General features: G+C 46.4%; 1 protein-coding gene and 1 long non-coding RNA gene across 18 annotated transcripts; one reads left to right on the plus strand and one right to left on the minus strand.

The window, feature by feature from the left end:
• Positions 1 to 204: 204 nt before the first annotated feature.
• Positions 205 to 7434, minus strand: LOC138915025 (leukocyte immunoglobulin-like receptor subfamily A member 6). Of its 17 annotated transcripts, none has more exons than XR_011421990.1 (14): positions 7044 to 7177; positions 6601 to 6658; positions 6397 to 6432; positions 5924 to 6208; positions 5473 to 5775; positions 4959 to 5255; positions 4397 to 4699; positions 3702 to 3749; positions 2964 to 3086; positions 2575 to 2617; positions 2455 to 2492; positions 2163 to 2215; positions 1327 to 1588; positions 205 to 1146 (listed from the first exon to the last, which is right to left on the minus strand). XR_011421990.1 is itself a non-coding variant. In XM_014730500.3 (13 exons), the coding sequence occupies exons 1-13, from the start codon at positions 7044 to 7046 to the stop codon at positions 1003 to 1005; spliced, it is 1767 nt and encodes a 588-aa protein (XP_014585986.3). In that variant the 5' UTR covers positions 7047 to 7434; the 3' UTR covers positions 205 to 1002. The 17 variants fall into 17 exon arrangements, 9 of the variants coding, with proteins under 9 accessions (XP_014585986.3, XP_070079400.1, XP_070079398.1 ...); XR_011421988.1 differs by having other exon boundaries at positions 2575 to 2650; XR_011421987.1 differs by having other exon boundaries at positions 2163 to 2218; positions 2575 to 2650.
• LOC111775268 (uncharacterized) lies at positions 6801 to 22346 on the plus strand. Its single transcript, XR_002810792.2, has 2 exons — positions 6801 to 6943; positions 19407 to 22346. It is a non-coding gene; the product is annotated as an uncharacterized lncRNA (long non-coding RNA).
• The last annotated feature ends 208 nt before the right edge of the window (positions 22347 to 22554 follow it).

Here is a 22554-nt window from a genome sequence, read left to right on the forward strand (position 1 = left end):
TTTTGGTATCAGTTTTTCCTGGACTCATAGAATGTGTTGGGAGGAATATTACCTCCTTCTCTATTTTTGGGAAGAGGCTTATTTAAGTCTGGTATGTGCTTGCATGTGTGTGTGTGTTTGTGTGTCCGTGTGTGTGTGTATGTGTATTTCATGACTGCGTTAGTGTTTGGAGGCATTCACCAGGGAAGATTTCCAGACCCAGAGTTCATTTTTTGGGAAAATTTTATTTACAGGTTCAACATATTCAATATATATGTCAATTCAGATTTTCTATTTATTTTTATCCATCATTTTGGTATATTGTGTTTTTGAGGATTTTGTCCATTTCGTCTACATTTTCTAATGTAGTGGCATAAAATTGATCATAATGATCTGTTGTGTATTTAAAGTCTGTGGGATCTGTGATGCTGTCCTGATGATGTAATATGTGCTTTCTCTCTTTTTTCCTTGAGCATTGTGGCTGGGATTTGTAAGTGTGATTGATGTTTTCGAGAATGAAACTTTTTGGCTCACGTTTTTATTTGTCCTCATTAGTAGCTACTTTCATCATCATTATTTCCCTCCTTCTACCTTAATCTGGGATAATTTTCTATTATTTTTCCAAATTCTTGATTTAATAGCTTAGGTCATTGATCTTTTAGGCTTTTCTTTTCTAATATATTCACTCATGGTTCTTAATTTTCCTATTTCATAGGTTTGATGTGTAATGTTTACATTATCATTCAATTTAAAACATTCTCTCCCTTCTGTTTTGGATTTCTCATTTCACTCATGCATTACTGAGAAGTCTGTTGCTTTATGTCCAAAATGTGGGGATATCAGTTATCTTTGATTGCAGAATCAGGTGACTCCCAATGAGTCCCAGAAGCTCCTGGTGGTCCACGTTAGGATTCCAGGCTGGCTGGAAGTCATTAGCTGAGTGTCTCCTGGGGGCAGCTCCTGTGCCTTCTGGGGTCCCTGCAGTCTCCCTCGCTGGAGGGTGGGGTCCGGGTCCTTCCTGGGCTAGTGGATGGCCAGAGCAGCGTACACGCTGGGCTCTGCTGGTGGCTCCTCTGACTGGGAGGAAGCGGATGTCATCTCCTGTCTGAGGGTCAAGTGGTTCAGCTGGGCGTAGGTCACGTCCTGGGGGTCTTCAGATGCAGTAGCCTGGAGCAGGGAGAGAGTGGGGAGATAGAAATGTCATTGCGATGGGGGAGGCCTGGGAGCTTGGGGAGGATGGAAGCCACCTGACTGTCCCTCTGCCTGTACTTCACATCCAGCAATTCCTCTGACGGGGGAAGGAGAGGTGGCCACCCCCTGCCTGAGTCTTGATCTTGAGTGGCTCACCGGGGCATATGTCACTCCCTGGGGGTCTTCATCATGGGGGTCCTGCTAGAGGGAGACAGAGGGACAGAAACAGTGTCTCCTTGATCCCACTGCTGACCTCCTCCAGTCAATTGTCCACACTGTTACAGAGTGAGGTTACTTTCCTGATGGAATCTTCAGGAACTTCCTAAGCCTTGGACATCTGGATGCTTTCTATGGTTCTGATTCTTATCCTAACATGCTGTCTCTCGCTCATTTGGCTCCAGTCACACAGCCCATCTTCCTGAAAAAGAATGTTGCTCCCTCAGGACCTTTGAAACTGCTGTTTCCTTTGCCCCCATGCCCTACACTCTACCCCCTTTCCTTACTTTATTTTCCTTAACAGCACTTTGCACTCTAGGACGCTACCCATTTATTTACATGTTGTCTCTCTCACCCATGATGTGAGTTTAAGGAGTGTGGAGACAGTATTGCTCACTGCTGTACCTGCAGCACCTCAATGGAGCCAGGTAAACAGGGAACTCCCTGTGCACGCTGTTGGGTGAATGAATGAAGGGGAGCCTAGGGGACTTGTGGGTGATTCACTTATTCGTGCATCCTCTTGAGACCTGGGGGTGCATCCATCAACCAGAGGGTCAGACAGAGGACAGGAACCAGGAAAGGCAACCACATAGGGGGGGCCATGAGGTCACAGAAACCAGGAGTAAAGTCACAGCAGGACACCCCAGGTGCCCAAGAGGAGAGGTCAGTGTGGGACACTGCTGAGAGCTGGGTGACGTGAGGACAGCAAAGTGTCCATAGGTTGAAGCACGGCAACAGGATGGTCCCTGGCAGCCTGGACAGGGCAGGGGTCTCACCTGAGGGTGCAGCTCCACGCCCTCCTCAGGCTGTGTGTCCTTCACGGCAGCATCTGCTGGGGCAGAACAGGGGGTGTGTCTCTTGTCAGGATTCCCTGAGGTCTCTCAGGGCTGCAGCCCCTCTGCTCCCAGATGGGCCACTGAGGTCCAGGTGTGAGGAGATGGCCCGAGGTCGCTCAGGGGGGATTTCAGTCCTTCTCACCCCAAATCCTGAGGCCCTTCCAGCCCATCCCCCCATGGCCCACTGAAATCTGTGTCCACACCCGCCATGGGGGCCCCTTTTTCCTCTCACAGAGGTTCTCTTCCTGGGCGTCAGCAGCTGGGCTGGAGCTGGGGAGGAGACAGGAGTGTTAGTGGCAGAGAGAGGGCTGAGGGCAGGGTGGGAGTCTGGGATCTTCGGGGCGGCAATTACCTGATCTTCAGGCGTAAGTCCTTGGGCTGTGGGTCTGCAGCCCCTGCAGGAAATTGGAGATCAGCCTGTCTCTGGGCTGGGTCAAGACGGACAGAGTCTCAGCCCTGGGAGGTAATGAGCACCCGCCCTCCACATGCGATTCAGGAGACAAGAAGGAAGTCTTAACACATACTGTGTGCATGTTTCAATATTTCATGAGATTAAAAAGGTAAAAAGTACCTTAAATGTGTGCATGTGTGCTGTATTAAGTGTTTTCTTCAGGATTTTCTCATTTGAGATTCTGGAAAAGTCTTTTTCTAGGCTGCTTTTCCCTTCTATTTGGTTTTCCTGTAGCTGGTGCCCTAAGCCCACGTCCTCCTGTGACCTGGGTTGCCCCGTTCCCTACTCACCTGACATCCTGCATTTGCCCTGACGCCAGTGTCGCATGAGGAGGAAGAGGAGGAGGAAGGAGAGCAGCAGCAGGATGAAGGCCACGGAGATCCCGATCACAGCCTTCAGGTACCACTGGAGACCTTGGGCACAAGTGATGCCATGTACGAGCCCTTGATGCCATTTAATTGAGCACCTACTATGTGCCAGGCATGTGCTGGGGTCAGTGCAGTCATCTCCTCTAACTCATGACAATCCTGCAACGGGAGACTGCCACTCCCATCCATCCATTTCACAGATGAGGAAACTGAGACACGGAGAGGTAAGTCACATGTTTCAGGTCGCCCAGTTGGAAGTAACTGAGCTGGGAACTGAACTGGGATTGCCGACTGCCTTCCTTGCTCTTTCCACTCCAGCTGAGCACCCTGAGCTGAAGGGAAAGGGCCTGAACCCCATGGACCCTTGTCCTGCCCCTCCCTCCCCCGTACAATGTCACTGTCACTGATGCAGAGGGGACAAGACCCCATAAAATCACATCCTGGGGGGCTTCCCTGTGAGGCCTCCTCTCTCAGAAGGTCAGAACCACTGTCAGAACTGACAGGGAGTCTAAGCTCTGGGCCACAATTCTCTCCTTAACACTTCGAGAAACTGAGGCCCAGACAGGGGAAGGCGTGTCCAAGTCAGAGTCTCCTGATGTCTTAACTCAGCCCGCGCCCCCATGGACCCACCCACCACTCCTCACAGAGACCCTCACTTACCCCTCGTGGCGCCTGACTCTGTGCGGGGCAGTCGGTCCTCAGAGCCCCCTGGGGATCAGGATGGAGGTGAGGGGGCTGCTTCTCCCCACTTCAGCCCGGCTGCCCCTCCCGCAGGCTGGGCCCCAATGTCTCCCTCTGCCATGACTGCCAAACCCACGATCCAACAGCCTCAGTTTGCTGGAACCCTGTGGATCCCCCATCTCTGCCCGACTCCCAGCCCCCTGGAGACAAGCTGTGCTGAGAGAGGAGCTAGGAGTCAGATCAGCTGAATCTCGAGAGACAGGCCTGGAGAAACTGTGAGCTCTCTGGACAGAGGCCCCTGTTCTCACCAGATGTTAAATGGAGCCCTGGGGGTGGGGAGGTGGGGTCCCCAGAGGATCCTAGCAGAAAGGACAAGAGGAGATGAGGGGCTGGAGGTTCCCCCAGAGACCCCGTCTCTGCTCACACAATTATCCTTCATCTGCCCTGTGGTCCCCAAATCTCTCTCTCCACCCACATGGAGGATTCTGGTGATGGGGACGTGGGAAGGGGCAGGCACGAGAGGGCCCTGTTTCCTTCCTATACTCTGAGGGGCAGATCCCTCTCTGGGTGACCCTTCCTCATAGCCCCCCCCGATTCTATCCCAGCCCAGAGTTCTCTGGGGGACAAGGCCCTGAGCTGAGTGACTCAGAAAGGAAAGGGTCAGGTTCCCTCACCTGAGACCACGAGCTCCAGGGGGTCACTGGGGTGTGACAACTTGTAGGGGGTGGTGCTGTATGAGCTGTAACACCTGTAGGTCCCCCCGTGGGCTGGGGTCACAGGACTCATGTAGAATTGGGCCTTGTACTGCCGAGCTTGGTACTTTGATCTCAGACGCAGTGGGGGATCGGCTGCCCCCTCCTTGAACAGAAGGAACGTGTCCACTGGCCCCTGTGACTGACACAGCAGGGTCACATTCTCTCCTGAGGCCGCCGTGGGGCCTGGCTGCACCAAGAGGGAGGGTGTGTCAGGGAGCTGTCCTAGAGAGAGGAAGGGTGGGTGAGGGGCTGCCCGCCCACCTTGTTTGGAACCAAGAGTCCCCAGGCCTCTCTCTGAGGACCCCCATCTCTGTCTGTCTTGTTTTCTCTGAGTGTCTCCCTCTCACTGCCCATCCCCTGTCTCTCTGTCTCTCTCCCTCCCTGAGGACCTCACACCCCTCTTCCAGGCATGACCCTGTGGGGCTCCCTGGCAGGGCCTGTGCATAGTCTGGGCTCCTGACTGAATTCCCTGGCTCCTCACCTGCCACCAAGATATCCAAGGGGTCACTGGGTGCTGACCACTCAGAAGAGAGGTTGTGTCGACCGTAGCATCTGTATTGGCCCCCGTGGGAGGGTTTCACAGGGCCCAGGGGGAAATCAGCCTGAGAGTGTCCAGCCTGGGGCTGCTGTCCAAGGCGCTGGGGGAGGTCATGTCCCCCCTCCTTGGACAGAGCGAATCTGGCATAGCCGACATCAGAGAGACACTGGAGGGTCAGGCTCTGTCCAGAGGCCACGATGGAGCCCTGCTGGTTCAGGAGGAAGGGCTTCCCAGACACACCTGGGAGAAGGACCACCTGTGGATGCAGGGGCTGATTCCTCCCATAAACCCCCTTCTCCATCCTGGAACCCAGGTCTCACTGTCTCTCACTCTTTGTGCCTCTTCCCCAGGAGCTCCCTTATCCCCTCACCCCACCCACTCACCTGGGGGTCCCTGAGAGTAAAGACCCTGTCTGGTGCCTCAAATCATGGGTGGGACCAGGATGGGACTTCCTCACCTGGGACCAGGAGCTCCAGGGGGTCACTGGGTTGTGACCACACCTGAGGGTTTTTACTGTCATAGACATAGCATGTGAACGTCCACCTGTGGCTGGAGGTCATGGGGCCCACAGGGAACAGGGCCTGGGGCTGCCCACTGGGGTGTCGCTGTGAGTCCAGCGTCCACGAGGGCTGATGTTCTCCTTCCTTAGTCAGAATGAACCTGTCAAATCTCAGCCATGAGCCACACTGGAGGGTGACGTTCCCTCCTGCTTTCACCACAGGGCTCGGCAGGGCTGAGAGGGAGGGTTTGCTGTAGATTCCTAGGAGAGGAGGAGGCAGCACGTAAAATGGGGCTCATACCTCCCTCATATCCCCTGGGGCTGGGCTGTGAGAGGGGACACACCCCTGAGAGCAGACCCCCTTCCTGAGGGCAGAGCCTGAGGCTGGGATCCCTGAGTGTCCTCTCACCTGTCACCACCAGCTCCAGGGGGTCACTGAGCTCTGACCAGCCGGTGGGGCTGAGATAGTAACAGCGATATCGCCCTGCATATTGCTCTGTCATGTGTGGGATGAAGAACGTGGCCTTGTCCCCAGGCTTCAGTGGGTTCTGTCTGCTCCAGGGCAGTGAGCTTCCCTCTTTATACAGTTGGAACTCCTGAGTCTCCTTGGTCCCCTGACACCAGATGGTCACAGGACTCCCCCAGGGGATCACAGAGCCTGGCTCAGCCCAGATGGTGGGTTTGGGGAGGGTCCCTAGAAGGAAATCAGAGGCTGGGTCAAAAGACATTCCCCACCCCAGTTCCCCAGCTCTTAGCCCTGGACCCCCCACACGTCCCACATCCCTCAACCCAGAACTACTGTTCTCCAATCCCAGCTGCCTGGTGGGGGCTCTTTGTCCCCAGAGAGAAGGTGGGACCTGGGACACCTGGAGACACACTTACCTGCCTGCACTGGGGTCCTCGGGCCCACACTCAGCCCTGGAAGAGAATTCCCTGTGAGAGATTTGCCCTGAATCCGAGCAGAACCCTCCTTCCCATGAGCCTCCTGAGTCCTGGGCTCTCCTGACAGACCAGGGTCTGGCTGTGGGGTGGGGCCCTTCCCAGACCAGGGCTCCAGGGCTTCCCCTCCCCCTCCCCAAATCTCACCAAGGCAGAGCAGGGCTGTGAGGGTAAGGCTCATGGCGTCTCCTCCCTCTGGCCCCAGCTGTGAAGATGAAAGAGACTACAATGCCTGGAAGGACAGACGGATGCACAGGGTGTGGCCACTTGGAGGCTGGTCCTTTGTCACGGGTTTCTCATGTCAGCAGCCCCACAGAAAGGGGAACTGCCCTCCCCAGAGCTGGGGCAGATCTTCCAGGTGCTCTGGAGACATTTCAGATGAAAGATGGTCTCTCCTGACCCCCACTGTCTGCCTGATCCGCACTCATCTCACCGATGGGCAAGACTTCACAACAATAGATGTGGTGCCTTCCTGAGATGCCCCTTCCAGGTGAGGTGACCCAGGGTATGTCCTTCCGTCTCAGAGCCTCCCCCATGGGGTCTCCTTCATCCTCAGCCCATCCTTCAGAACATCCCTGTGGGGTCCTCACCATGGACAGTGGTCATCCAGGCCCTGGAGATGCTTCAGGGAAGACGCAGTTTCCTGCTGCCTGCAGAGCTCAGATCAGCAGACACACACGCTCAACATCTAACTGTACGGTTCAGGAGCGTGTCATTGTGACAATGAGCACAAAGGAGAAATGCAGTGAAATAAGGGAAGGAAACATGATTTCTCTCTTGGCCTTTGAGTGTGGGCTTGCTTTCTATCACAGCCCCCTTCTCGGACTTCTCTTTTTTCTTGTAACAGCGTCCACCCCCTTCTCTCTAGGAACAAACCTCTGAGTCGTTTCTTGCCTCCTCAGACCCTTTTCTCCCTTGGGAAGAGCTCTCCTCATCTTGTGGTTGTCTTCAGTTTCAGTTCTCAATGCGTGGCTCTTATTTGGGGGATGAGGCTGATTTTTGTTTAAATATTTCTCCATCATCCACAGCCCATGTGACCTTGAGCATTAACGCCCAATCTCTGAGCCTCAGTTTCCTCATCTGCAGCATGTTGTCATGAACTCCCCTCCTCAGAGAGTGGTTGTGGGATTAGTGGTGCTGGGTTCATGGGTGCGATCAATCAATTTCCTGGTCAGGATAAGACAGGAGTGGGTTTGGGGTGGGACTCCACACTCAAGTGGATGATTGACGTGCCCACCCAAGAGATCGTGTCTACTCCCAACACTGAGAAACGCTACTTACAATATTTCTGAAACATGCACCCACAGACAAATGTAAAAAGAGAAACGAAAGTTCCAACAATGGAGATGGAAGCACAATAAAGAATAGAGAACAAAGCTGAGTGGCCATCGGTACCCAGGACCATCAAGGGGCCCTGTGGAGGAGGTCAGCTGTGTGGAAACAGAGAGGACCTCCAGGTCCTCACAAGAAGGGAGGGCTCACGGCTCCAGGAGAAGGTTGGAAGCTGTGGCTCCCCTCCCTGGCCCGAGCCCATGGTCAGCACTGAGCAACCTCCCCTGTGTGTCCTGAAACAGATTGAATTCAGTATTGTCAGCCCTGGGCGCCTGCCCCACATTTGAATGTGAGGCTTCCATTGGACCAGGCCTGCTGGGCACAACCCTGAGCAGGTGCCGAGTTTGAGCGAGTGGATGCCATGGGGCAGGAACAGCTGCAACAGTCCCCCCATGTCAGCCTGACTCCAGGACAGCCCTGGGAAAAACCGTCTCTGGAAGATCAGGGTGTGGGAGCAGAGGCTTCCAACAAGAATGGACAGTCGAGTCGTCTTAATCATGAGGAACATGCTATGGGCAACAAGCAACTGATTAATGCGGATCATCTTATGCAAGGAATAGAGTCAATAGGAAAATAGGAGGGGAATTTAAATTAAATATGTTTAAATATCCAAAACATAAATGGAGAAATGGAATTTTTGAGGCAAGAAGATGAATTGTTTTTGTAGAATAGGCAACTATTGAAATGAGAAATTTTAGAGATGAAAAATCCAGTAGAATTAAGACATTAAAAAAAATTCACTCCCTCAAGGACAAGGCAGCTGAAGGCCAATTATGAAACCGGAACATAAAAATGAGAGAAATTTCCAGAATGCAACGTGCACAGACCAGAAATGGAAATTTAAGATACTTGGGGAACAGAATGAGGAGGGCTAACATCACACCTATTGTAAGTGTCAGAGGAAAGAAGGGAGAATGACGTCTAACAAGAGCTCAAAAGATGAAGAATCAACTTTTTACAAAGATGAGGAAAGGCTAAGTGCTAGGAGGCATATAATTAACAATAGCATCTATGTCTTGACACTTCATGGCAAATGGAGAAATTGAAGGATAAATTAAAAACATATATCTTACACTGAATTGTACACTTTAACATGATCAATTTTATTTTATGCAAATTTAACTCCCTCCTCCCCAAATTGAGGAGGACTAGCCTGGGGCCCTATGAAAAGTCCTAAAATTACTTCCTGGAGAAAATGCAAATTACCATCCATAGAATGACAAGCTCTTAGGACCAGCCTTCTCCACAGCAAAAAGAGACGCCAGAAGAGATTGGAGAAATACTTTCCAGGAATTAGGAGTCTGTGAAGAATTGTATATTGAGCCAAATTATTTTTAAGGGACAAAGGAGAAAGGGTCAGCAGGAGCAAGTCCCTAAACAGGAGGAGACTCTTGACCTGAATCTCACAGGTTAAACCCCCCACATTGGGCTGCGTCTTCATGAGAGATAAGAGGAGATTTAGGGGGATGGATCCATAATCACCAGCTAGATTTTCCTCTCTTGGTAGTGGAATCTTACGCTTTATTTGAAATGAGAAAATGTTTTGAAGTAGCTTGATAAAAGGAATGCGAGTGAAAGAAGGCATTTCCAGAGCTGCAAGTTCTTAGGTATTCTACCATTTTCACATTCAATGAAAGGAATACTCAGTGATGAAATTCACTTAGGAGAACAATGAACCCAAAGTGGAGCAAGAGAAATGCAACAGTGAGGAAAAGAATGATAAGAAAAGGGAAATTGTACAAATATGCACTTGCACACAACACACACGCACCCACATATGCACACACACACGTGCTCATAGACATACAGATGTGCACACGCATGCACATGTTTATATATATGAGTACTCAGAGTTCAGGGAAAGTGTAACTAGAAGCTTGTCTTCTCTAAAGGAAGAGGACAGTGAGTACCGTTCTGAAATAAAAATGTAAATACATATAATAAAAATGAGAGTGACTATTTAAACTTAAAAATGGAAGAACTTTCAAAGTGCTTGTTGTAACTAGGTGAAAGAAAATTTTTTCAGCTTTATTAAGGTACAATTAACAAATAAAAATTGAATGCACTTAAGGTGTTCAACTTGATGTTTTGACATATATATATACATTGGGAAATAATCAGCATAATCAAGCTAATTATCACATCAGTCACCCACACAGTTACGTTTTATTCTGTGTGTGTGGTGAGAACACTTAAGATCTACCCCCAAGCAAATTTCAAGTACACAATAGAGTATATTTAACTGTAGTCACGTGGCTGTACGTTACCTCTCCAGAAGTCATCCATCTGCACAACTGAAACTTTGTGTCTCTTGACCAACATCTCCCATTTCCCCCTTTCCTCAGCCCAGGCAACCAGCATTCTACTGTGTTTCTATGAGTTTGACTATTTTCGACTCCACTTGTAAGTGAAAGTATGTTGTCTTTATATTTGTTTTGCTTATTTCTCAGCATGGTGTCCTCCAGGTTCGTTCAGGTTGTCGCAAAGGGCAGAATTTCCTTTTTAAAAGATGAATAATATTCCAGTTGATGAAAATAAGAATTATAAGAAGTTTTAACATATTGAGGTATATGACGACGCCACTCTACTTTAACCCTGATTCCGCCTAAAACTTGTTTTCCCCCAAGCAGCCTGACTTATGGCCCATCAGACATGCATTGTACCTCTGCTTCAAACATCTTCCCAAAGCAACGACGCCACTCTTTTAATAGGGATGAATGTCTCCCTTTCTCTGATACCAATGCCAGTAATTCTTTGAAGATAAGCTTTTCTTCCCAGAGAACCAGGTCAAGTTGACCTGCTGTGTATGTGCTAAACTGTAGCAAAACACCTCCTTGTGACTTTGGGAAAAAAATTGTATTCCTGTCACTCTTGATGTATGTTCCTTTTCTGGAAATGTATATACTCATGCTGTAAACCATGCTTCTCAGGAGTGCTTTCTTCCCTGGTGGAGATAATACTTATGGGCTAGTCCTCAGCATTAGCTCAATAAATATAACTCTATCTTGCTTATCTATAGATTGCTTGTTGATTATTTAAATTGCCACATTGCATGTATGTACACTGCATCTTCTTTATCCATTCATTGGTTGATGGATATTTAGGTTGTTTCCATTTCTTGACTACTGTGAATAATGCTGCAAAGACCAGAGGAGTGCGGATATCTCTCTGATATCCTAATTTTATTTACTTTGGAAATGTACTCAGAGGTAGGGTTGCTGGATCATATGATAGTTCTGTTTTTAATTCTTAGGGGAACCTCCAGACTATTTCCAAAACGGCTGTGCCGATTTACTTTCCCACCAACAGTGCACAATGGCTCCCTTTTCTCCACGTTTTTGCCAACACTAGCTATCTCTTGTCTTCTTCATAATAGCCATTCTAAGAGGCATGAGGTGCTATCTCACTGTGGGTTTGCTCTGCATTTCCGTGATGATTAGTGAGGTTGAGCACCTTTTCATATTCTGATTGGCCATTTGGATGTCTTCTTTTGAGAAGTACCTATTCAGGTCCTTTGCCCATTTTTTAATTGGATTATTGTTGTCATTTTTGCATCGAGTTGTATGAATTCCTTCTGCCAACTTCAAAAGCAAGTTTTCCTGTTGTTTAATCTCAAAATGAGTTTATTCAAGAATATCCAAAGAACTACAATTCACACTATGGCAAAGCATAGGCAAAGACCTCAAACAAAGAAGGGGAGCTGCTTTTATAGTGAAAAAGGGGGAGTAGGGAGTGGCTGTGCTAAACTAAAAATCCATTGGGGGAAAGTAGCAGTTCAGGGTGACAATGGCTTCTCATTGGCTGAGCTGTGGAGGCTTCTCATTGGCTGAGCTGTGGAGGCTTGTCATTGGCTGGTCTTTTGCCGGTGGGGAGAGAAGTCTTCTTTCAGTAGTAAAGTAGTTTCACTTCCTGCAGAAGATGCAAGAGTATGTCGCTTCCTGTTTGGAGTGATTGACAATGTGTGATAGGGCATAAGAGCACCCCCTACAGGCCTTCTCGATTCCAATTTAGTTAAGGTTTCTCTTATCAATCTCCACACTTCAGTGTTTTCAAAATTAATCCCTTATCAGATATACGGTTTGTGGTATTTTCTCCATTCTATAATTTGCCTTTTCATTCAATCAGTTCTTTGCTTTGCTCTGCAGAGCTTTTTAATTTGATGCAATCCTACTTGTCTATTTTTGCTTTTGTTGCCTGTGCTTTTGGTGTCATATCCAAAAAAATGTCTTTACCTAAACTGTTGTAAGAAGGTTCTCACCTTCATTTTCTTCGAGTAGTTTTATTGTTTTGGGTCTTACATTTAAGTCTTTACTCCATTTTGAGTTGATTTTTGTATGTGATGTGAACTCAGAGTCCAATTTCATTCCTCTGCATATGGATATCTAGTTTTACCAACACTATTCATCTATTTCTTTATTTTTTAATTTTTTAAATTTTATTTTATTTTATTTTTGCTTAGGAAGATTAACCCTGAGGTAACATCTGTGCCAGTCTTCCTCTATTTTGTATGTGGGCCGCCACCACAGCATGGTGGCTGACAAGTGGTGTAGGTCCTTGCCCAGGAACTGAACCTGGGCTGTTGAAGAGGAGCACACTGAACGGAACCACTAGGCCATGGGGCCGGCTTCCCCAAAACACCATTTATTGAAGAGACTGTACTTTCTCAATTGTCTTCTTGACACCCTTCTGGAAGATTATTTCACCTAAAATAAGTAAGATAATTATTTTGAATAATTTGTCCGGCAACATATAGATCACTTTTTAAAGTCAGTTAATGGAGATTTATCTTTTTCCTTTTGTAGTGTTCTATTTCCCTGATTCTCCATGTTTCTTGTAGCTTTTCTTTGGTGTCTGCCCACTGGGAGAAGCAGCAACCTCTTTCAGTCTTTATGGTCTGGTTCTAGCAGGAAATGACCACAAATAAGTCCTATTAGAACTTTGGGGAGCCTCTCCAGCATTTTCTGTGGATACGCAAGCTCTACTCCTCTCCCTCCATCCTGGGGGAGCAGTCTCAGGGCTGTGCCAGCACTGGGAGCCCCTTTCCTCTGTCCTTGGCTGCCCCCAGGTGCCCCTCTCACCTTGTGCTCTGAGAGAGGTGAGACATCAATCGGTCTCTGGGGCAGCGCCCTCAGATGCAGCTTCACTCACTCTTTTCTCTGAGGGAGAAATCCCGGAGTGACCTGGTCTCTCAGTGGCTTGGGGCAGGAGCGACACGGGAAAAGTGAAACTGATCTTTTTATCCAGTTCTAACTTTTTTTTTTTTTTTTTTGGTTTTATGCTCTTCTGAGTTGTTGCAACTTACTACCTGGATTCCAAAATTCTCATAAAGGTATTTTTGCCCAAATATCATTGTTTCATCAATGTTTCTGTGGAGGGACGAGGCCTGGGACTTCCTATTCTGCCATCCTGCTGACGTCACTGGAATAGAATAGGGTTTAAAGTTGCTAGAATGGATCACAATGAGACCAGAAGTGGAAAAATAGAAAATATAATGAATATACAGAGGAAATAGAATGAGAAGAGTTAAACAGATTTCTATCACAGTTTCAGGATGAAAGAAGTGAGAATGGTTTTAGACAAACTTGAAGAGAGAGTGGTTGAAATTTTTACAGAAATGAAGAAAGAACATGGCTTTAAAGTTCATGAATTTAAAAATGAAAATCTTATCTTGGCCCTGGTAAAGAACATTGAGAATAAGTTAAAAAATAGTTCTAAAGCGAATAGAGAAAATGCAAGTGACCTTCAAGTGAATGACAAGTTCATTGCAATTGGATTTCTAAAGAGCAAAAACAGGTGACAGAAAATACTGGAGAAATACCTTCCAGGCATTAATTGTGAGTACAGAGTTGTATACTGAGCCTAGATATTATTAAGGAGCAAAGCTGAACTGTCAGCAGTGGGCAAATCCTTAAAGACAAAGAGACTGGAGGAATATCTGACATATTGGGACTCATGTCCTATACCTTAAACCCACGACATCCGGCTGCATCTCTGTGAGGGATAAGGAGGGCGTTGGTGGACATATCCCTTAAATACAAGATGTCTTTCACTCTGACGAGGTGAGTCTTCTCCTTTACCAAGTACTGTGATACATAGAGAGAATATTAATATGAATCAGGCATTTAGACATAGAAGCATGAAGATATTTTTGTGTCCACACCCTCTCTAAGAGCAGTACTAAATGATATAAATAAGTGAGAGTAATGAACCAAAATGGAGAAAATGGGATGGTACTGAGAACAAAAGAAATCAGTAGTACATAGAAGTATTAATAAGCATTTGATATGTGCATATATCTATGCGTGTAGGCAAGTGTATATAATTCTGCCAATAATCTGAATGAGCAAGGAAATGGATTCTCCTCTCTAGAGCCTCCATAAAGGGACTCAGCCATGTCAGCACATTGATTTTAGCCTGGTGAGACCCGTTCGGAATTCTGACTACAGATCTGTAAGATGATAAATTGTGTTAAGCTGCTAAATTTGTAGTAATTTGTTATGGCAGCAATAGGAAATTAATACAAACATAAAAATACTTTTAAAAGACCAACAATTGATATTTTATATTTTTAAATCAACTATCTACTATGAAGACATAATTATGAAGTTTCACTCAACCAATCACATATCCTTGAAATATGTAAAACATAAGTTGATACATAATGGAGGATTTGAACAAACATTTATCAGAATAATATATAATATCTGATGGGTTAAGCAGGCAAAAAATTTACGTGAGCATTGAATCACAAATGAATGTGCAATCTGATGTGCACACAGTATGCATAATTTTATAGAAATATTTTCGTGACATACATATTACAACAAAGTGGGAATGCTCATTTTTAAAGCACATATTGAACAGAAAATATTGATTTCTTACTAGACAACAAAGTAAGTATCTATGTTTCTCCAAACTGTTACCATACATATCATGTTTCCTGATTAGAGTGCAATTAAATAAGCATCGACAATAAGAAAACATTAAGAAGAAACCCCAATACTTTGGAAACAAAATCTCAATATTTATGGATTATAGAATGACACAAAGTTGAATTTACCAAATATTAGTGAAAAAGGGTAAATGAAATTACAACATATCAAAGCTTGTAGGATGTAAAGAAAAACAGCAAGAGAGGAAGAAAGAGAGGACGTAAATTACCAATATCAAGAATAAGAGGAGCATCACTACCAGTCCTACAGACATTAAAAGGGTACTAAAGAAATACTACAAACAAATTTATGCCAAGAAATTTTGCAACTTAGATAATGAGGATGCTGAAGGTGGCTCAGCTGAGAAATACAAAAACTGTTCAGGAATCTCTTTCCTAATGAATCTACGTCTGAGTATGTCATGAAGCCATCCACTTAACTCCTTCCCCAGCATCTTCATGGTTAGGTTGCCATGACTTTTCTCTACAGGGACTGTCATCACCTCCCACCAGGCTCATGGCTTCCACTCATTTCCTTTAAATAAATTATGTTCACTCCTGCCAATCAGTTCCTTCGAAAATATCATGCACTTAAAGCCACTTTTCCAATATACATATTTTAATGGCTTCCCATTTAAAACAGAATAATATCTAAGCTCCTCGTCCTTGCTTATCCACCTTTACCTAATTTGGCTCCAGTCTACCTCCCTCAACTCCATCTCACTCAACACATGTCAGGCTCACCGGTGGTTTGAACCCTCCAAGCTCATTGCTTCATTGGATTCATGTCACTCATGGTTCCATCTGTTGGGAAGATCCTTAGACTAAGCGTCTCAGGAGTGACTTTCCTTGTTGTTAGATCACATCTGAAATGTCACCCTCAGTATGGTCTTGCCTACCACTCACTCTGTTATCCACTTAAGCTTTCTCTATCACATGACCCTATCTTAATGTGTATGAATTAATGAATCTTAATGAATTTTCATTCATTTACTCATACCTTTTCTCCTCCCTTCACACACATCTGGAATATGATCCTCATGAAGGCAGGATCTTTTTCCTTGTTAACTTTTGGATATCCAGCTAATAGAGTATTAACAGATGGACAGTACATATTTAAAGTGTTCCCCTAAATCCTTATCATTCATCATCCTCATCTTCACAGACCCTGATGGAGGGAGGATAAGCATCTCTCTTGAGCGTGGGGTCAGGGTCCCTATGATCCCTTCATTTCTATTGGTAAAGGCCTCAGTTCCAGAACATGAGACCCTATATGCCTCTTCTGATTCCCATACTGACCACACTCTCAAATGCTGATGGAGAATTTGGGGATCAGATGGGAAGCTGACTAACCCAATGTCACAGAGCTGGTAGGTGGCAGAGTCAACACTCACACAGGATCCCTCTGGGTCATTTATGGATTAAATTAAGAGACTTCCTTGCTCATCTTTTGTGATGCTTATTTTTTGGGGTGATGGGCAAGTATTTGTAGGAATTCCTAGGAAAAAGGACAGCAAAGGATGAGCCAGTGTCCTTCCTCGCCCCCTGAAGTAGGACTGTTCCTTCTGGAAGGTTGGTCCTCTATCCACCTCTCACTCTACCATCCCCCTAAGGACTGATGGGGGCCTTCTGGTCCATCCACCTGAGTGCCTTGAGAAGATGCTGCCTCCCTGAGATGTGATGGTGTAAAGAGGCATTAGGATATGCCTGGTGATGAAAGACAGCTATGAAAAGAGACAGTAAGTCCTCTTGGGTGATAAATATCTGTGTTCCACAACTGGGAAATCACTTGTGGGTCAGAGGGGCTCCTGGGAAACAAATAAGGGTGAGGACCTGTTGCAGCCTCTGATCTCCCCAAACTGCCTCCAGCCCCTCCTCCTCCTCTTGGATCTGCCTGACCCCTTTCTTCCTTCTCCTGGATATGTGGGACCCCGATGTGGGCATCCACACAGCAGGTGAGGAGGGTTTGGAGGTGCCCTGATTGCCATCCTCTCTTTTACTCTTTGTATTTCTCTTTGCTTCCATTTCTCCAGAATCCCTAAGATTCCTCATCACCAACAGGGCGCCCTCACCTATAGCTCCATGATTTAGTGTATCGTATGACCCTGGACAGGATGAGGTCCCTCACCTGTGACAGAAAGGTGCAGTGGGTCCTCAGTTCTGGACAGTCACAGGGAGAGTGATTGAAAGAGCCATAGTACCTATAGGTCCCACCATGGGCTGGCATCGCAGGGCGCAGAGGGAAGATGGCCCGGAATGCACCATTGTGGCTCTGCCCTCCTGGGAGCCAGCGTTCATGGGCCTCCCCCTCCCTCGATAGATGGCCCAGGACAAAGAGCACTTGGACTCACAGAACAAGGCCAGGTTCTCTCCTGATATCACCTCAGGACCTAACTGGGCAGAGAGACAAGGTTTCTTGTCTATTCCCAGGAGAAAAAGAGAGCTTTTCTGAGAGCACAAGTCTTATCACACTGTCCTTGGTTATGACAAAGCATTCTCTGTTCCCATTCTGGGGCACCCACTGTGTGTGTCTTCTAGTGCCTGTCAACCTCACCTTTATCTCTGCAGTGCTGAGTGATTGTGTGTGTGCGTCCTTCTAGGACCCTGCTTTTGCCTGATTCTCTATTGCTCTCTGACTGTACCTCCATGTCTTACTGCTGCAGGAAGCCATAAGACGTGTGGGGTTCTCTCGAATAATGCAACCAACTGGACACTTTGAGGATTCCCAGAATACATGCTGTTGGCCTTAGGCTCCCTGACACAGTACAGATTATGGAGTGGAAAGTGTCAAAGTATCCATAGGATCTTTGAGAATCTTCTTATGTAGAATGGCCAGCACGACCCTGTGCCCCAAAGTATGGGAAGTGACCACTAGGTTGTGAAGATTGCAGGTGACCACTACTCCCTCTTGTGCAGGAGGATGTGGCAAACCACGTTGCTGATTATTACCTCAGGGTCCCAAACTCTATTCAGCTCATTCAGGGCTTGGCTGCAGGACTGTCTTGTGTGTCACTGTGTCCTCACAGCAGAGGAAGGGGCTGTGGTGGTAAAGCGGGAGGCAACTCCCACTGTCACTCTGTGCCTGAGCTGGGGACGCTCTTCATCCCTGTGCTCAGGAATCATTCTTGGTCCATCTTTCTCATTCTCTGTCTCATCCTCTGCCACTCTCGAATTTGTTTTTTCTTTGGATTATGATAAAAGTTCTCTGTTTCTTCCCCTTTTCCCTCACCCCTCAACCTGTTCTCCTGAGTTTGCTAGTACTTCTGTATGTCTGTTTTCTCCTCCTCTGCTAAGACTGTACTTGACACTACATCCCCCTTGAGGCTCCAGGGCATGAAGAGAACAGAGGTTGAGCCAGCCGCACTCTCCTGAAATCACAGTGACTGGGTGATTACATCCCCAAGCTCACTGGGGTCCGCCCACTCATGGGGAGAGTGACTGACAGAGCCATAGCATCTGTAGGTCCCTGCATAAGCAGATGTCACAGGGCCCATGGAGAAATGATCTTGGGTATGCCCATCAGGAAGGTCCTCTACAAATTGCTGAGAATGCCGTGTGCCCCCTTCCTTGAGAAGGAAAAATGTTTCAAACGCTAGTTCTGAGGGACAGGGCAGGGTCACAGTCCCCTCTACCTGCACAAAGATGCCTGGGTGGGCTGAGAGGTGGGCTTGGTGAACACACCAGGGAAGAAAGAGAGTGTGAATTTCCATGTGGACCCTTCTCACCCTTCTTTTGATATTTTCAGAGTGATTCCTACCTCCCTCAAACCCAAAGCTGTCTCAGTTCCTTCCTATGCCTTTCTTACTGCATTTTCTCTGAGCCTCGTTCTCCATCCTCTGGCTCATGACTTTTATAGCCTGAATCTCACTGCCTCATCTCCATCTGCTTTTTTGTTTCTTCTGGCCAGAGGCCCCCAACATCCTCCGTGTTGGTTCTAAGCTCTGTGACCTTTAGATCCACTGCTCACTGTCTGGGTCCCACTGGGATCTGGACTCTGGGTAGGGCCATCTGGACACAGGGTGAACACTGCCAGGGCTGGGCTTTTCCTACCTGTGACCATGATCTCCAGGGGGTCACTGTGTCCTGACCACACAGAGGGGATGTGGTTGTAAGTTCTGGAAAATTCATAGATCCCTTCACGTGCTGTGGTCACAGGGCTCACAGTAAAGCTGTTGAAAATTCCTCTCTGGAGCTCAGGGATGTGAGTCCATCTGAGTATTTTGAATACGACAAATGGAAGATGGAAATGACACTGAAGTGTCACATTCCCTCCTAGGGGAACCACAGGGCTCGGCCAGGCTGACAGGGATGGCTTGTTGTGTCCAACTGGGAGAGAAGGAGGCACAGCCTTAGAGAGGAAAATGGGGAGCCGCCCCCTCCCCTCACTGCCCTCAAGGTGCCTTTCCTCCTTTACATTCTTCCAAGGCTTTTCCCCCGAACTGGCATCCCTGATGCCCAGGGAGACCTGGGGGGTTTGGGGGGCCAGGGACACAGCCCACCCCTGCACGGGCCTGACAGTTCTTCCCAGAACAAGAATTTTGCTGAGAATGTTGAGAAAATGTAGAGCAAATTTTCTCTTAACATTTCTCTGTAATAACAAAAAACATGCATTGAGAATGGCGAAATCTAAAGGATTTAAGAAATGCAAGAAAAAGCCATGAAACTTAATAAAAATGTTTTCCTTGACCAGGATGTGGCACAAGGTCCATGAAGACACTGCCTCCTGAACAGTCCCTTCTCAGACTCTGGGAGCTGGAATACCCTTTATCTCAGCATCCTGGATGGGCTGGAGAATCTGAGTCAGTTCTTGGTTCTCCATGTAACCATCCCCAGAGACTCCAGATTCTGAACACCACAGGCTCCTTCAGGAGATTGGCTCAGCCCACAGAGGGTGTCCATGGAGGATCTCTAGGACAAAATCAGAGGCTGGGTATGCCAGATAGCTCCACTTCTTGTGCTGCCAGGTGATTCCTGTCCAGCCTTCCCAGGTCACCTGCATCACCAACTCCTGTGCTCAACCCCTCCCACCTGGGACAATCATCTGTATCCAACCAACACAGCCACCTGGGACTGGGGAAGGACTCATCCATAAATGCCCAGATCCTCTGGACCAGAGAGGATCCCGGAAGGAAACCCCTTCAGAGATGGCTTGTCCCATAAGAATCACACCCTCCTAGGAATGATGCCCTATCTTGGACACTAGCCTTGACCAATCAGCCTGGACTCAGACAGCAGATGAACTCTGCTTCCCACAGGCTCTTAACTCGAGCCTTGGGCTGTGAAGAGCCCACATCTTCAGGACAGGGTTTTCGATCATAATTGTCTCCTCCCTTCCCGTCAGGAGTTACAGAGACACAGGAGGCTGACAAATTTGGGGGACATGGCACTACCTCTGTTGGACAGGGTGCAGGAGCTGAGCTAAATTGGAAAATAAACAGGATGTGGTTGCCATGGTCCCAACTTCACAATTTGCAGGGTTTACAGGTGACCCACCACACAGGAAGATGACCAGATTCTTGTCACCCTAATACGGGAGGTGCTGTAGATAAATTACAGACAACGTTCATGGTTCATTACAGGCCCTAATGAAGGCCTGACATAAACCTCATAACTGACTAATCCCTCATACATAAGTTCAAATTTAATTTTCCTACCTATAAAACCATATAAAGATATGTAACACCTCTTACTGCATTTTTTGAGATACACGCTTCATTCGATTTACAATAAGCATCATCCTTCTGCCAAATTAACATATATTTATTGCTAATGTTATAAAATATTTTAAGATAAAATAAAGTACTTATTCTATTATTTTCAAAACTTTATTAATTGCAAATTGCAAATTGAGAAATATTTGCAAATTTTAAAATTTTCCCACAAAGCGTCAAGCAAACTTTATCTGCACTATTATCACAGAACAGAACACGCAAATTCTGGCTATTGAAGTTGTATTTAAAATTCCTCTTGACTCATGAGTCAAACTTAGAAGTTCTCTCTCTCACTTCAAAACAACCCTAATAATACATATACAATCATGTGTCACTTAACGATAGGGAGCACATTTGAGAACTGTGTCGTTAGGCAATTTCATCATTGTGTGAACATCATAGAATATACTCACACAAACCTAGATGGCATAGTCTACTGCAGAGCTAGGCTATATGATACCAATCTCACGGAACCACCATCATATGCGCAGGCCATCTTTGACCAAAACGTCATTGTGCAGCATGTGACTTTATACACACATGCACATACAGCACAGGAATACACATATAGATGTATACACAATGGTGAATGTATTTTATTTATTTATTTATTTGTGAGGAAGATTGGCCCTGAGCTAACAACTGTTGCCAATCCTCCTTTTTTTTGCTTGAGGAAGATTGTCGCTGAGCTAACATCTGTGCCAATCTTCCTCTATTTTATGGGGGATGCCGCCACAGCTTGGCTTGACCAGTGGTGCCAGGTCTGTGCCCAGGATCTGAACCTACGAACCCCTGGCCACCAAAGCAGGGCACGCAAACTTAACCACTACGCCACTGGACCTGCACCAAGGTGAACGTATTTTAAAATAGCCAAATAGTATTCTCAGAAAAATTAAGTTATTTCAAGAATAAAAATGTAAAATTATCACTAAACTTGAAACCAGGATATTCACAATAATAATAATATCAACTCACGTGTGACCTCTTATCCATCCGTGAACTTCACATTATGTAAGATAAACAGCATTCTCAATCTTGTGTTCACCTCTTCTGTGTTATTTTCTTAGATGTGGTTTTTCAGTACAACGTTGTGTGCATAGTTACCCAGGCTGTACTGAGCACTTAACATTTTCTTAAGAGGTTAGATCTCATGTTAAGTGTCCTGAACACAACAAAGTAATTTAAAAAATTCAGGAATATGTGATAAAATGGCATTGATCTTGGGGCCTGGCCCCGTGGCCAAGTGATTAAGTTTGCGTCCTCTGCTTTGATGGCCTGGGGTTTTCCAGTTCAGATCCTGGGCACAGACCTACACACTGCTCATTAAGCCATCCTGTGGTGGCATCCAACATAGAAGAACTAGAATGATATACAACTAAGATATACAACTATGTACTGGGGCTTTGGGGAGAAAAAAAGAAAAACAAAGATTGGCAGCAGATTTTAGCTCAGGACCAATCTTCCTCACCAAAAAGCATAAAAAAAATAGGTATTGATCTTGCCTTCCAGAAATGATGATTTGGGGATTATCCATATAGTAACCTTATAATTAACAAGTACATAATTACACATTAAGCTATATGTTAGGAGGTACACCCCATGGAGGTAGGACAAGAGATGACGGGAGATGAAAACTCATCTGGGATATGATCGAAGACCTTGATTTGATGAAGTGACATTTGAGGACAGAACTGAAGGTTGAGAGGGACTTCCTGCCTAAGGTGAATGGGAGAGAGAGAGAGAGAATTCCAGGAGGAGACCATAGCACGTGGGAGGAACCTTTCTGCTGGACTTGGGAATTCCATTCAATAGTCTTGATCTATCAATGTGTCTACTCTTTGGGTTCAGCTGTAAATTGGTTGTAACTTCTTTCTAGTTCCCTCATTAATGATGAGTTAAATAAAATCTTAAGTTGTGTTTATTTTATATCTGCAAAGCAGTAAGTATTTGACCCCCAAAAATATCCTTTACGAAAAAACATTTAAGAAAAGGAATGTTGGTTGTTTGTTGTCCTTGTTGGTGTCCTAAGTTGCTCCTCCCATGAGAAGAAAAATACAGTAACCCATGTGCTGTGTTGCATGCTTGGCAGAGGTCAGATCAGTAGCCACACCTTTAACATCTAACTGT

The sequence above is a fragment of the Equus caballus genome, chromosome 10 (assembly GCF_041296265.1).
Source record: "Equus caballus isolate H_3958 breed thoroughbred chromosome 10, TB-T2T, whole genome shotgun sequence".
Classification (NCBI taxonomy): domain Eukaryota; kingdom Metazoa; phylum Chordata; class Mammalia; order Perissodactyla; family Equidae; genus Equus; species Equus caballus.

Excerpts from the sequence above, each read along its gene's own strand:
- LOC138915025 (XM_070223293.1), bottom strand. Across the intron at positions 5,256-5,472 it reads CCTGGAGCTCCTGGTCCCAG|GTGTGTCTGGGAAGCCCTTC; the intron begins GTGAGGAAGTCC and ends TCCTTCTCCCAG. Across the intron at positions 2,219-2,454 it reads CGCCCAGGAAGAGAACCTCT|CAGATGCTGCCGTGAAGGAC; the intron begins GTGAGAGGAAAA and ends GTTCTGCCCCAG.